Source organism: Phocoena sinus, chromosome X (genome assembly GCF_008692025.1).
Source record: "Phocoena sinus isolate mPhoSin1 chromosome X, mPhoSin1.pri, whole genome shotgun sequence".
In the NCBI taxonomy this organism is placed as follows: Eukaryota; Metazoa; Chordata; class Mammalia; order Artiodactyla; family Phocoenidae; genus Phocoena; species Phocoena sinus.
In genome coordinates, this window is record NC_045784.1 from 86406607 (window position 1) to 86422373 (window position 15767).

The 15767-nt window shown below is 42.0% G+C and overlaps 1 protein-coding gene across 1 annotated transcript; it reads left to right on the forward strand.

The window, feature by feature from the left end:
* The first annotated feature begins 906 nt into the window (after positions 1 to 906).
* LOC116747144 (protein ARMCX6-like) lies at positions 907 to 2246 on the forward strand. The gene is made up of 2 exons (XM_032618943.1): positions 907 to 910; positions 1085 to 2246. Exons 1-2 carry the CDS (start codon positions 907 to 909, stop codon positions 1633 to 1635), a joined length of 555 nt encoding a protein of 184 aa, XP_032474834.1. The 3' UTR covers positions 1636 to 2246.
* Positions 2247 to 15767: the final 13521 nt, after the last annotated feature.

Sequence of the window (15767 nt, forward strand, 5' to 3'; positions counted from 1 at the left end):
TCTGGGGAAGCAGTGTTTATAGAGCAGAAATGACGGGTAGAACAGAAAAGTGGCCATTTGATGGAAGAAACCGAGGTCAAGAGAGTGACTGGGGCGCAGAGGAATGGAAAAGGTGGGCATTTGTGGGGGAAGGATGGGGTGATGAAATGGTCTGGAGGGCAGGGTAGGGGCTGTGCCTAAGACCTAAATGGGAGACATTTTAAAGCCAGACTTCTCACTCTGGAGAGAGGACACATATGTGCCTGTACATCTACCAGTCTCCTTTCTTCTGTGTCTACAAGTAGACATAAATCTAGGCAAAGGAAGAAGGAAATTGCTCTACACATTGTTATCTCTTGGAGATAGGGATGGGGAGGGAGGTTGGAGTCAAAATGCAGGGTCTAGAGGCAACTCAGCTACCTCTCCTTGTCTTTGTTCTCCTCTCCTCTTACTTGGGTGCCGGAAAAGTTAAATGCTGTACCTCTGAGGAAACAGTGGGAATGAGCTTAAGGGAGATAAATACCAGAGGAGAAACGTTCGAAAGTTAAGACCCTAACTCAGGAAAGAGAGATACTGATACCCTTGTATCCTGAGTATTGACATGTATATCTATGGAAACTCATATGAAAGCTCTATGTATTTGCATTTCCACTAGTTTCCTGTCAGATGGCAGTTAGTGCAATTTGTGTCCAGGAAAAGAACGTCTAACAGTATCCTACCTAGAACATGACAATTAGATAGCTTTTAAAAGACTGAGAACCTCCTGTGACTTCTCACAGATATAGAGTGTGCTCGAAATGCCGATTTAGTGAAAGCAGTTCTGGAGGTCAGGGCTAGAAGTTGCTACAGTGTTCATCCAATAATCAGAAGAGGATATAACCACAGTGAGAAACAACCAGGATTGTAGGGAACTTCAGATGGATAAGGATGGGTAAGGGGTCTGGTCTTTACTCAAAGATCCAGGAAAAACCAAGTCCTGGGGATGAGGTTGACATGAGATATGGGCAGTAGGAACCTAGGGCCTCTCAAAGAGGAAATAGTCTGAATGAAGAAAAATCACTCGTTCACTAATGAAAATGAGGACTTTTATTTAGTAATGCTTAAGATATTGAAAATTTCAGTTGTGTTCTTGGCCTCTCCAAGTGCCCTTTCATTCAGGGAAAAGTGTTGTTAGCTCAGCCCAGGGACACTGGTTTTTCATTTAGCCACGATATCGATAGTCATTTGGCCAGCCTCTCCATTGCTGGAAACACGATCCCTATTCCCGACCCTGCTGTTGAGGCTTTCTGTGCCCTGGATAACTTGAAAGCCAGTGTTGAAAATCAGGGCCAGATTAAGATGTACATCAACGAAGTGTGTCGGGAGACTGTGTCACTTTGCTGCAACTCATTTCTGCAGCAGGCCGGATTAAATTTGTTAATAATCATGACAGTTATTAATAACATGCTTGCCAAGTCCGTTTCAGACTTGAAGTTTCCTTTGATACCAGAGGGAAGTGAATGTGCTGAGGGGCACGTTGTGAAACCCTTGATGGGTTTGTCTGAAAAGCCAGTCTTGGCAGGGGAGTTGCTGGGAGCCCAGATGTTGCTCTCCTTCCTGTCCCTCTTTATCAGGAACGCAAACAGACAGCTTCTCCCAGAAATCCCGGCCTCTTAAATGGCCCCCTCCAACAGGATGGGACTGATCCACCCCGAACCAAAACCCGATCAGTGAACCACACACTTGTGTTCTCAATCAAAGACTCTGCAGTGGGTGCTATTGAAGATCCAGCCTTAGCCAATAGCCATATCTCTGGGTGAAAGTTACACTCGCTAAATCCAGGACCACTCTCTTGTTGGCCAGGCAGGGGTTCCCACAGAGCTTTGAGTAACCTCTTGGTTTTGCAGTCTGCAGGCAGTGCGCATTGTAAATTGCTCCCTTGCGGCCTTCTTCCTGTGGTAAAGGGATCATTTCAGCTGTGTGGTGAAAGGACAACATTTTCTAGCCTGACAAGGGATGCCTTGCCTGTGGTGGTCTCCCTGTCTAAGCTGGACCGTCTTGTGGAGACCAGACCCATATGGGAGCTTGTGCCGAAAATGCATTGGTTGCTGCGTAGGTTGAATTCTTTTTCATTTACTCTCTTTTCTTCACGAGCCTATGGATGGTAAACCTATTCAGCAAAAAATGTACACTCCCCTTCTATGAGTTGTACTGACTCAGCCTCATCCACCAAGTCTGCATTTTTATGTATCACCAATAAAGCTGTGTGCTTTAGCTGGCAAAAACGAGAACATGGTACTTGTCTTTGAGTTTATAGTCTGCGTGAAGAGGAAGCCCAAAATACATGATCAGTGCTAACTAACTGGGGCGTTTGCTCCTGAAGAATGTCCGCCTAGCAGTGCCCACAGGAGGCAGTGGAAGAGATGGGCTGCAGGGTTCAGGATAAGCTTCCAGAAGGGGCTGGGGGCGGGGCGGGGGCAGGGGAATGGGGTGGAGGGTGGAATTAAGAAGGACTGTTGGGAGGACTAAAGGAGACAGCACCTGTGAAGCAGGCAGCACAGTGCCTGATGCAGAGGAATCCTTCCCTCGATGAAGTTGTCTTTCCTCACCTGCTGGCCTCTTCGAGAGGAAGGTCAGTATGCTTGAGGTTTTGTCTACACATCCTCGGGGGCCACAGGGCAACCCATCCCTGCACAAGTTAGTGCACAGTTATAGCAGTAACAGTTGCTACTTGCTGAGTGCCTGCTTTGTGTTGTTCTCTCTCCTGAGAAGCAGCTGTGAAACCTACTTCCAGGCCCCCTCCCTTCCTTGGGATGCCAAGCTCAAATTCCTGGCCGAGTGAAAAGGCTTGGCCGTTGCTTCCTCTGGCCAAGGAAGGGCAGAACCTCCTTTCTGCCCTATCCCTGGTACTTCTGTGGGATCCAGGAAGGGGACAGTGGAGGCCTCCGTGGATCCCCGAAGGGGTGGGAGAGCAGATGCTGAGGGGCTGTGGCATGGCCATGGCTGGTCCATCCATCAGGAGACATATTCATGCCCTCCATCCAAGCCCCTGGCACCCCTTGGAGGAAAGGAAGAACACAACCCTGCACACTGAACCACTCCATGAATCTGGGCAACTCATTCCACCACCCCCTCCCAACATTTACGGACCCCTCCCAGCAAGCCTCAGCCCCTGCATCACCAAAGCCAGGTTCCCTGGGTGTTTCTGATGTGTCGTGAAATGGCTCTCTTCCTCAAAGCCCTGGCTAACAGAGGGGACAAGAAGCTTCCTTTGGGCGGTGCTGCTTCTGAGCTCGGTGCCCTTTCCTGGTCTCCCTGGGATGTGACTCTGGGCCACTGCTCCCTGGGCATCAGCTGTGTACAAGTGCTCTGCCTTCTGACTGCCCTCCTCCATATAGAGCATAGTTTTATTTCAAATTTTTAGGTTTTTTTTTTTTCAATTTTTTCCTCCCTTCTCCTGGAGTTTGGGGAGCAGGTGGGTTGCCACTCTCCTGCTTGTACTCATCCACCCCACAGTTTGGGCTGACTAGTAGTCATGGGTGCCTGCCAGGGACTCTGCCCCTTCCCAGGCCCTGCTGCCTTGATGGACCAGCATGTGACTGTGGTTGCTGCAACATCACACCCCCAGCAACGTTCACCCCGCTGGGGCTTTGTTTGCTGGCTCTGGGGCTCTGTCTTGTTTCCAAAGAGTTGCTAACGTGGTCCCCCCTTTCTCCCAAGCCAGCCTCAGGTGGGCTGGGCAGTCTGTTTCCCACGCAGGATTGCCCTGCGGGCCTCCCTGCATCCACTTGTCCCAGTGGAGCCTGCTGGCCGATGGTGTCTTCAGCGACACCTTACTGCTCAGCCTCTGTAATCTCAGCCCAAAGGCTGAGCATTTCTCCTTCCTCCTGGCTCGGGGTCCCAAATTAACACGTGCTTCCCTCCTGCTCTGCACTCTGCCGAGTCCCCCGTTTTGAGTCCTGCCACAGGTAGTAGGTCCACCATCTCCGAGGCAGGCATTTGGCACTTTCAGGCCACAGCTGACTCCTATCGCAGGAGGGCCTCGGAGACCTTCTGCCCATCTCCTGAGCAATTCTGTCACAGGGCAGCCTGCCAGCATTGATGTGTCTCCACGGTGTGGTCTTGGCCCAAGTCAAGAGCCCCTTCTCCATTTGCTGGCACTGCCCTCCCGAAAACACTCCCTGCGTGTGGAAGCACAGGGCTCTGGTCTGCCCTTCATCCCTTTGTTGGTTGCTGTGCCAGGGCAGGAGCCCAGTTCTGCCTACTACCGGGGTGTGGAGGGGGACTTCAGAGGGGGGCGTGGAGGGGGGGCGCAGGGGGCGGGGCGCATGCCTGCCAGTCAGGGCCTGATTAAGACATTCAGAGGCTTTCAGCACTGGAAAGACTAAGGTGCCTCCTCCCATGCTTAATTCAAAAATGAAACAGCAGGGGACCACCAAACACAAAGTAACCCACCTCTCTTCTGCAACCAAATGAGCTTCTTGCCAGGTTTCCCCATGGCAAACATTAGACAAGGTCATCAAAGCTTGAGCTTGTCACACTCTGTGGGGAGATGCCTGCCTTGATGGGGCCGCCCCAGCCGAAGCTGTCTCTTTGGTAAATCTGGAACTGCCTCCACAGACTGCCCTCCAGCTCCAGAAAGGGCCTTGGATTCCCTTCTTCTTCATCTCATTATCTTGTCTACACTTTGTGCCTGTAGGTACTGATCTCTGCACTAACTCCCAGCCTGCTACATCTCCTGGGAGTTTTGTTATTCGACCCCCCACTGCACCCCTCCCTGCCATAAGTGCAGGCAAGGTTGCAGACATCCAGCTTCCCAGCTGGTACACCCAGTCTCACACAATGCATCCCCACGGGGGCCCTTAGTGCCACTCTCAGAGCAGTTTCAACCACGATCCCCTCACTTTGAAATGTCACCAGGGACAGGCACAGCCCTCACCAAGTCGGTCTCTACGCTGGGCCACCACAGCACCTTTTGGCTAGGAGTGTGACAGCTGTGTGCAGCACTGCCCCCCACCTCCTCCTAGCGGCCACCGGTTGGTCTAAGATGTGATGGGCACTGCAGCACAGTCCTGTCGGGCATCAGTCAGTCCCTTGTCTGCTCCTCATGCTGCATGGATCACCTTACACTCTGTCACTTCCCCCTTCACTTTACTCACGACCTCCTCTTCCCCTGAAGGCTCATTTTCCCTTATTGCCTCTTGCTTTTGCGTGTGGCTTAGGACGGCCTTCCCCACTTCCCAATTACAAAAGGAGTCTCCTATATGGTTTCCTAATTCTTTCATACCTTTCTACTTAAAGGGTTGTCTCAGGGATATACTTGGAATTTCCTGACTCCTTTTCCAAATGGATAACCTGTTAACCCAGCACCACTTATCACTCCATTCTCACGGTATAATTGGTGCATTCTGGGACCTTCATGCACCCAGCTGAGCATCCCCACTGTGGCTTCCTGTTGTGGAATTCCTCTTGGGGCACAACCCTTTCTCCCAGGAACCCCTCACTGACTCGGGGACCCTCTGCTCACTGGGTGGCCTTGGCAGGTGGGGTGCGTGTGTTGGCAGGGAGGCTGTGTTGGTGCCTGTGAGCAGGCGTCTGCCCCAGGTACCTTCTCAGGGCATGCTCTGGCCCACAGGAAACTTAGGAACCCCCAGCCCTGCCTGCTTTAGCACCAAGGGAGATGGGACTGTTTTCTTCCCTCACCAAAATTGCCTCATTTTTTTGCGGCAAAACAAGTTGGAGCACACTGTGTTATGCATATTATTATAAACATTTTATGTAATATATTCTGTCATGTATGATTTAAAATTTTCTATTTTAGTAAAAATTATCTTTTTTAAATCATCATATAAAATTGTGTAGTGATACACATTTATAGGCATAACACTTTTTGCCTCCATTTGGATATATTGGGTTTGTATTGGGAAAAGTCAGTAAAACACTCACTTTTATTTTTCTGTCTTTTGCGCCTTTGGAATTTTGTACTTATATATTTTTTTCCATAAAAAGTAAGTATTATGGGAAATGGTTTTTGCTTGTTTGTATAAAAGCTCTTGATGGAACATTGTTTCTACAGTCAGGCTCCTTTGGTGAACTCTCTTATTATATTTATTTTTTTGCCTCTTTTTTCTTTCTGACTTTTTTTTTGTGTGTGTGGTACACGGGCCCCTCACTGTTGTGGCCTCTCCTGTTGCAGAGCACAGGCTCTGGACGCACAGGCTCAGCGACCATGGCTCACAGGCCCAGGCGCTCCACGGCATGTGGGATCTTCCCGGACCGAGGCACGAACCCGCGTCCCCTGCATCGGCAGGCAGACTCTCAACCACTGCACCACCAGGGAAGCCCTCTTTCTGACTTTTTAACTAGACAAACATAGTTTACAAATTATGACAGTTTTATCTCTTCTTATTCAATATTTTATAGCTCATTTCTTTTTCTTATCTCATTGCACTGTCAAGGACCTCCAGAGCAACAGTACTGATGATACAGTGCATACTTGTCATGTTTCTGATTTTAATGTCTGATGTTTCAGCAGTAAGGTTGATATTTGCTGTAGGTCTTTGAATAATATACTATGTCATCTATCTATATAATAGAATTTATAAAGCAGTAAAAATAGGTGAACTAGATCTCTACAGATCAGTCTAGACAATTCTCAGAAACCTAATGTTTAGTGAAATAAGCAATTTGTAGAAAGATACAATATAATGCCATTTATATAATTTTAAGATTATAAAACAATACTATATATTATTTTGGATACAAAATTAAAAATGAGTACGGAAAGATGCACATCAATTTTACAATATTACTTGCTTCTGGGAAGAGATTGAGGAAAATGTGACCCTAACAATTTTGTACTTTAATTTTGTCTGTTAATAAAGAAATTATAAACAAATACAAAAAAGTGTTAATGCTTGTTGTTAATTATGAATGATTTATATGTAGATCCTCATTATTTTTCTCTGTATTTTTTTTTTTTTTTTTTGCGGTATGCGGACCTCTCTCACTGCTGTGGCCCCCCCCCACCGCGGAGCACAGGCTCCGGATGCACAGGCTCAGCGGCCATGGCTCATGGGCCCAGCCGCTCCGCGGCATGTGGGATCTTCCCGGATCGGGGCACGAACCCGCGTCCCAACCCGCGTCCCCTGCATCGGCAGGCGGACTCTCAACCACTGTGCCACCAGGGAAGCCCCTTCTCTGTATTTTTTTTATTTAAAAAGAAACCTGCATTTTGTGTCCAATACAATGAATTAAAAAACCCTCATCTAGACATATCACCAAGAAATTTTAGAATAATAATGATTAAAAGGAGACCTTAAAATTTCTCAACGGTAGGAATAAAGCCATCTACCAAGCAGACTGGCATCAGACATGTTATTCATAATACTGGATATGATATGACAATGTATAAATGCCTTCAGATTCTTAGGAAAGATGCTTTTCTCTAGTATTCTACATCTAAACAGACATACGCACATATCAAATCGGTATGTGATGACCATACAGATGTTTTCAGGACTGAAAGTACGCAAATTTTGCCTCTTGTGGACCTTCTCTTAGGAAATTATTTGAACATGGACTCCAAGAAAAGAAGGTAGTAATCAAGTCAAAGGTAAATATGGAATCAAGGAAATGGTTATCACAACTTGGGAAAGCAATAAAGGTTAATTTTAAGACGACAGCTAAACAGCAGGCCCTGGTTTATCAGACCAAAGTGGAGCAAGAAGACAGAAGATTTGGGGTAGTAGGTGAACAAAAGGGGACTTGTTAAAATCAATTGAGAGGTTAGAAGAACTAAAGGGCATGATACAGGCAAATAAGGGAAGAAAAACAATTAGAAGGACCTCTAAGAAAATATTACAGTAATAGCCCCCAATGGACCATGCCTCCTTGTTACCATACCATTGTATAATCCCCTCCCACACTGAATCTGGACCTGGCATGTGATTTGCTTTGGCCAGTTTGAACATTAGAAAACATGACCCATGAAGAGGCTTGAACAGTGCATTTTCAGTGGGCATTACACTCTTCCTGCTCTGAAACCACCATGTGCCAAGCAGACTAGCCTGCTAGAGGATGAGACCATGTAGAACAGCCATGAACTGTTCTGAGGACCCCTAGGAAGAGCTGGCAGATAAAATTCAGAACTCCCAGTTAAATTTAAATTTCAGATGAACATAAAACATTTTTCAGTATAAGTATGTCCCAAATATTGCATGGGGCATACTTATACTAAAACAATTATTAATTATTTAACTGGAATTCAAGTTTAACTAGGCATCCTGTATTTTTATTTGCTACATCTGCCAACCTTAGTCAGAGGAAAATCAGCCCCCAACTGATTTGCCAGCTGACTCCAGTCACATAAATGACCTCAGGCAAGATTAGCAGAAGAACCAACCAGTGCAAATTCCTGATACGCAAAATAATGAGCAAATAAAATGGCTGTTTTAAGCTACTGAGTTTTGGAGTGCTTTGTTAGGCAGCAATCAACAACAGACTTAAAAAAACCCAAAAAGTTCAAAGTGTGTACTTGCTTCAAATATACAGCAAATTAAGATAAAGAGTGAGTCCAGCATTTGAAGGAGTATAAGGAAAAAGAATCTATTTAGTCTTGAATCTAACAACAGTGTCCTTTAAGCGACTCAAGTCAAGAGCCTTGACCTCGGATTCCAGAACATTTCTAAGTGACTATAGTGGACCAGATTGAAGCAAAAGCTAATCTTAGGTGTCTGTGGGATCTGGCCATGTCACCTAGGATGGTACAGGCTTGAACGAGCTCCTAAGTTACTAAGTAAATATTCTCAGGATAAGTTGCATCCATACCCTGATAACATTGATTTATAACTTACACCTAGTTCTACCATACCAGACGACAGTGCATGAGTGGACCATGGCTACATGGCTCCCAGAACAGTCTGAAGTGACCAAATAGATATAAAGCCAACCCTTCTGCATCCCAAGAAAGACCTACATTGAACACGTGAAGGCACCTGAGGGAGTCAGGTGGTATCATCATCAAAAGGGTGTCTTCATGGGGTATTGAAAGCAAGGGGAACTTGCCCTTCTAATGGAGAAAATGTTCCTAGTTTTTTTGCTTTACATAGCCATATGTCTATTTCTCTATATCTATCTATCTATCTATCTCTATCGTGAGTTCCAGTTAACTTTTACATTATGTTCTATAACAACCAAGTCTTCCATTAAAGCTTTCTGCCTTCAACTCTATGCATTGAAAATCAATAAACAGTATATACTTTTTATTGAAGTATAGTTGATTAACAATATTACATTAGTTTCAGGTGTGCAGCATACTGATTCAGTACTTTTACAGATTAAAAGTTATTACAAGATAATGGTTATAATTCCCTGTGCTATACAATATATCCTTGTTGCTTATCTATTTTATACATAGTAGTTTGCATCTCTTAATCCCATACCCCTAACTTGCCCCTCCCCACTTCTCTCTCCCCTCTGGTAAACAATAGTTTGTTTTCTATATCTGTGAGTCTGTTTCTGTTTTGCTATATTGGATTATTTTTTAGATTCCACGTATAAGTGATATCATACAGTATTTGTCTTTCTCTGTCTGACATTTCACTGAGCATAATATTCTCTAAGTCTATCCACATTGCTGCAAATGGCAGAATTTCATTCTTTTTTAATGAGTAATATTCATATATATATTCATATATAATATTCATATATATATCTCACATATATATATCTCACATCTCACATCCATTTGTCTGTTGAAGAACACTTGGGTTGCTTCTTTGTCTTGGCTATTGTAAATAGTGCTGCTATGAACATTGAGGTGCATGTATCTTTTCGAATTAGTTTTTTAATTTTTCCCAGGTATATACCTAGGAGTGGAATTGCTGAATCATATGGTAGTTCTATTTTTAATTTTTTTAGGAACCTCCATACTGTTTCCCATAGTGGCTGTACCAATTTACATTCCTACCAACAGTGTACAAGTGTTTCCTTTTCTTCACATCCTCTCCAACATATGTTATTTGTAGACTTTTTGATGATAGCCATTCTGACAGGTGTGAGGTGATAATTCGTTTTGATTTGCATTCCTCTAATAACTAGCCATGTTGAGCAGCTTTTTAATGTGCCTGTTAGCCATCTTTGGAAAAATGTCTATTCAGGTCTTCTGCCCATTTTTTGATTGTGTTGTTTGGTTTTTTGATATTGAGTTGTATAAGCTGTTTATATACTTTGGATATTAACACCTTGTCTGTTATCATTTGCAAATATCTTCTCCCATTCCGTAACTGTCTTTTCATTTTGTCAATGGTTTCCTTTGCTGTGCAAAAACTTTTAAGTTTAGTAAGGTCCCATTTGTTTATTTTTGTTTTATTTCTTTTGCCTTAAAAAAACAGATCCAAAAATATATTGCTGTGATTTATGTCAAAGAATGTTCTGCCTATGTTTTCTTCTAGGAGTTTTAAGGTTTCAGGTCTTACATTTAGGTCTTTAATCCATTTTGAATTTGTTTTTGTATGTGGTATGAGGGAATGTTCTAATCTCATTGTTTTACATGTAGTTGTCCAATATTCCCAGCACCACTTATTGAAGAGGTTGTCTTTTCTCCATTGTATATTCTTGCCTCCTTTGTCATAGATTAATTGACCATAGGTGTGTGGGTTTACTTCTGGGCTCTTTATTCTCTTCCATTACTCTATGTGTCTGTTTTGTGCCAGTATCATGCTGTTTTGATACTATGGCTTTGTTGAATAGTCTGAAGTCTGGAAGGGTGCTACCTCCAGTTTTGTTCTTTTTTTCTCAAGCTTGCTTTGGCAATTCAGGGTCTTTTGTGGCTCCATATGAATTTTAGGGTTATTTGTTCTAGTTCTGTGAAAAATGTCCTAGGTATTTTGATACAGATTGCATTAAATCTGTAGATTGCTTTAGATAGTATGGCCATTTTAACAATATTAATTCTTCCAATCTAAGAACACAGAATATTTTTCCATTTCTTTGTATCATCTTCAATTTCTTTCCTTAATGTTTCGTGAACAGTATTTAGATGATTATGACTATATAAATGCTGTTCATTGCTGAGCTGAAGTAGTCTCCTAACATGTGAATCTATTTTGTATAGTTTTAGAAAATGATTTGCATATTACCTGTGGGGAGGAAATTCTAAGTAGGCATGAGACAATAAAATATAGCTGACAGAATGTGGGATGTAGAAGAAGATGATAAAAGACAGAAGAAAAGACAGCAGAGCTGATATCCTCATTTTATAAAGTGAGAAGTGAACAAGTCCTGCTGGAAGTTTATGAAACAAAATAAAGGTTTATGTATATAATTTAAAGTTAAATTTAGCTACTTTATTTAGTTTAATTGATTTTATGGCCTACTTTCTCCATAAGAAAGCAAGCTTAATAAAGGCTGTCTGTCTTGTTCACTACCGAATTCTAAATGCTTTGAATAGTGCTTGGCACACAGTGGTGTTCAATAAATAATTGTTGACTGTATGATTAAACTAAAATAATAATAACATTACAAACATCAGGAATAAGAGAAAGGAAGGAAGGGCTGTAAGATTAATGAGCTAAGTGTCCTATTTACATATCAGAAGTTCATTAGAGTACAAGTATATTTTTGGCATTTTGAAGACGACCACAAGAACGGTTCTCAGTCTTGGTACTATCAAGTGTTTGGGCTGGGGGCTGCCTTGTGCACTGGAGGATCACTGGCATCTACCCACAAGATGCCAGTAGCACACCTGTCCTCTGTTGTGACAACCAAAAATGTTTCCAGACACTGACAAATGTACCCTGGAAGCAAAATCACCCCTGGTTGAGAAACACTGCATCAGAAGAAGCTAACATCAGATAAGTGAAGAAAAGTTGCCTCTGGACTCTAGAGAGTGGTCCTGAGTCTAGGGAAGAGCAGGAGGGGAAATGACTCATTTTCATCATAAACTCTGTACTAATTGCTTTGCTATTATGTATGTATTGTTCTGATAATATTAACATTTGTAAAAAAATATTAAATAAATGGAATAAAAGGGATTTTGAGATAGGCTAGCAATATGGGATGAGAGAGAAGGAAGGAATCAGTAATGACTAGGATTCTGGCAGGTGCAACTGGGTGGATGGTGATTGTGCTCACCAAGAAGGGAAGACAGGAAGGGAAACAGTTTTGGTGTGGGACTGGGGAATGATGACTCTAATTTCAAATTTGTTGAAGTTGAAATATCTGTGGGATATGAAATCTGTAGGCATCAAATAAATTAATCTTGGACTCTGGATATATAGACTTGTGAGTCATTAACATACAGGTGATAACTGAAGCCATGGCAATGGATGAGATTCCTAGAAAGAGAAGAGACTTGAGAACAGGATCTCAAGATACAGAGCGTGTAAGGTTCTTGTCTTTTTCAAGTACCTACATTTTTTAAATTAATTAGGGCCATATTGTAAATATTGTTTAACATACTTTAAAAACAAATTTCTCTCTGCAAACATAATGCACATTTACTGAAGATATTTCTCAAAAATATCTAGATAAGCACAAATTCCTGTCCAGAGTCAAAATTGCAGCTTGAATGCTAGACAATCAAATTGAGTAGACACTGAGCACTAATTATGTGCAGGGCAGATGGAGATTCAATAGTAAACAAAACAGATATCATTCCTGTGTTCATAGAATGTATCGTCTCGTGGGGAATACAGGCAAAGAAAGTGGAAAATACAGTGGAGTGTGATGAATGCTAAGAAAATTAATCATGAAAAGCTACTTCGACTAAAGATGCAATGAGATGTGATTTAAGCATCTTTTGTGTCACCCAATTTTCTCTTAATTGGCACAATCTCAGTTACCGGGACAGGAAGAAACTTTGTTGTGTGTTACTTTTCCCCCTGTGTCATGTAGTAAGAATGCTCAGGAAAGCTGGCAGAGAGCATGGAGTTATTTGTCTTTCTGGGCCTGACTACAGGCTCTGTCCAAACTAAGTCTCGCAGTATGCTGGGCTCTAACTCCTTCACAGAGAACATCTCCATGAATTGTAAATTAGTTTTATGCTTTACAGTCTGTTCAGTTAATTTTCCAGAAACTCTCTAGCTGTGATTCTACTTTCTTAAGTAAGCTACAAGACAACAATGAATTCCAGAAAAAAAAAAAGACTGTTTCTTCCTTCCTTCCTTCCTTTCTTTCTTTCTTATTATGGTAAGAACACTTAACATGAGATCTACCCTCTTAACAAATTTGTGTATTTCTTAAAGATAAGAAGCATGCACAACTTGACAGCTGGAGCCACTATGGAGCAGAAGATCCATAATAAGAAGGAAAGAGAGATTGGGCCAAATAAGGAGTCACAAAGGTCATATTTGCAGGAAATAATCTGTCCCCAACAAGCATTAGAGATGAGTCTGGCCTCGAGCAGCAGGAGAGAAGAGAGACTGCACTTTTAGCAGCCCCACAGCTACCTCTCTCTAATGACTTGAGCCATAAAAAAATTATTGGTATCAGACAATCCTGGCCCTTATCCTAGATGAACATTCTGCAAAAAACTGGTTCAATAAAACCTGATATCCCTCAAAGATGGAGAATCAAAATGGAACTGACACAAGAGGTAAACAGAGGTAATGCACGGGAAAAAAGAAGGAAAGGGACCTGAAAATGCATGGCAGATAAAGAAAACTCATCTGAAAAATAGTAGGTGAAAATTGTCAACAGATATTTCACCATGAATTAGAAAGTTTTAATGAAGCAATTAAGCAAGAGCTCAAGAAAAGTATGGTAAGAGAAGAATGAGCTGAAATGTGAGCTGTCAGGCCTCAGGGAAAATGTAGAAGAAATTTAACAATCACAGAGATGAAGGCAAAAGTGACAGGAAAGGAAGAAACCTTAGCAAAAGTCTAGCAATTAGTGTCAAATCTATGCAAATTTAAGACGAAGACCAAAACAAACGTGGTGATTATGGTTACAGAACAAATGTAATGGTAATAAACCCAGATGGAGTAGAAATGATATAATTAGCAACAATTGGGAGAGAAAGAAAGAAAAAGAAAGTGAGAGGTAATGTAAATATGTTGGTTTTCCTATCCTTAGTACCTGGGGGTCAAAACATGGCATCTAAAGCAGACAAATCTGGCAATAGGGGTCCAAGTATATTGAGCAGTAAAAAGACAAACACTAAGAAATATAATTTAATCAACTAAAATTGGGTAGATGAAACAAGGAAATAGAAGGGAAGAAAAAGAAATATGTATAATAAGTAAATATGTATAACCATTGAATCATTATTTCTAATATCAAGAAAAATGGTGAAAAACCCTAAATATCCACACATGAGGGACTGACTAAATAATTATGGCATATTTATACAATAAAATACTATTCAACTATAAATTAAAAAGCAATTTTTAATGTAGTGATATCAAAGGATTGAGAAGATTATTATATGTCTGTGAATATATATATACAAGCATATATTACATATTTTGCCATATATTCCCCCCCTCTCTCTATATATAGATGCACAAGAAATTGATAATATTGCCTCTGGTGGCAAAAAACTGGGTAGTGGCGACACAGAGGTGAGAGAAAGGTTTACAATGTATACCCTTTGTTATCTTTTGAATTTTGAACCATTAGGCTCCTACTTATTTTTTTAAAAAAATTAAATTTAAATTTAAGATGAAATATAAAGAATTGGTTGACCTGTCTTTGCCCAGCCTTGTGGATATCATGTTATGTGAGATGCCTGATACATACTTTGTAGAGCTTCCTGACTCCACATACACCTCTCTCTGTTCTAGACCCCTGAGGAGTGAGGCAAACATACAGGGCAGTGCCCTGGTTGCCCACCTGCCCAACTATGTCCCTGCCCATTCTTTTTTTTTTTTTACATCTTTATTGGAGTATAATTGCTTTACAATGGTGTGTTAGTTTCTACTTTATAACAAAGTGAATCAGTTACACATAAACATATGTTCCCATATCTCTTCCCTCTTGCGTCTCCCTCCCTCCCACCCTCCCTATACCACCCCTTCAGGCGGTCACAAAGCACCGAGTTGATCTCCCTGTGCTATGCGGCTGCTTCCCACTAGCTATCTACCTTACGTTTGGTAGTGTATATATGTCCATGCCTCTCTCTCGCTTTGTCACAGCTTATCCTTCTCCCTCCCCAAATCCTCAAGTCCATTCTCTAATAGGTCTGTATCTTTATTCCCGTCTTACCCCTAGGTTCTTCATGACTTTTTCTCCCCTAAATTCCATATATATGTGTTAGCATACGGTATTTGCCTTTCTCTTTCTGACTTACTTCACTCTGTATGACAGACTCTAGGTCTATCCATCTCATTACAAATAGCTCAATTTCGTTTCTTTTTAAGGCTGAGTAATATTCCATTGTATATATGTGCCACATCTTCTTTATCCATTCATCTGATGATGGACACTTAGGTTTTTTCCATCTCTGGGCTATTGTAAATAGAGCTGCAATGAACATTTTGGTACATGACTCTTTTTGAATTATGGTTTTCTCAGGGTATATGCCCAGTAGTGGGATTGCTGGGTCATATGGTAGTTCTATTTGTAGTTTTTTTAAGGAACCTCCAGACTGTTCTCCATAGTGGCTGTACCAATTTACATTCCCACCAGCAGGGCAAGAGTGTTCCCTTTTCTCCACACCCTCTCCAGCATTTATTGTTTCTAGATATTTTGATGATGGCCATTCTGACTGGCATGAGATGATATCTCCTTGTAGTTTTGATTTGCATTTCTCTAATGATTAATGATGTTGAGCATTCTTTCATGTGTTTGTTGGCAGTCTGTATATC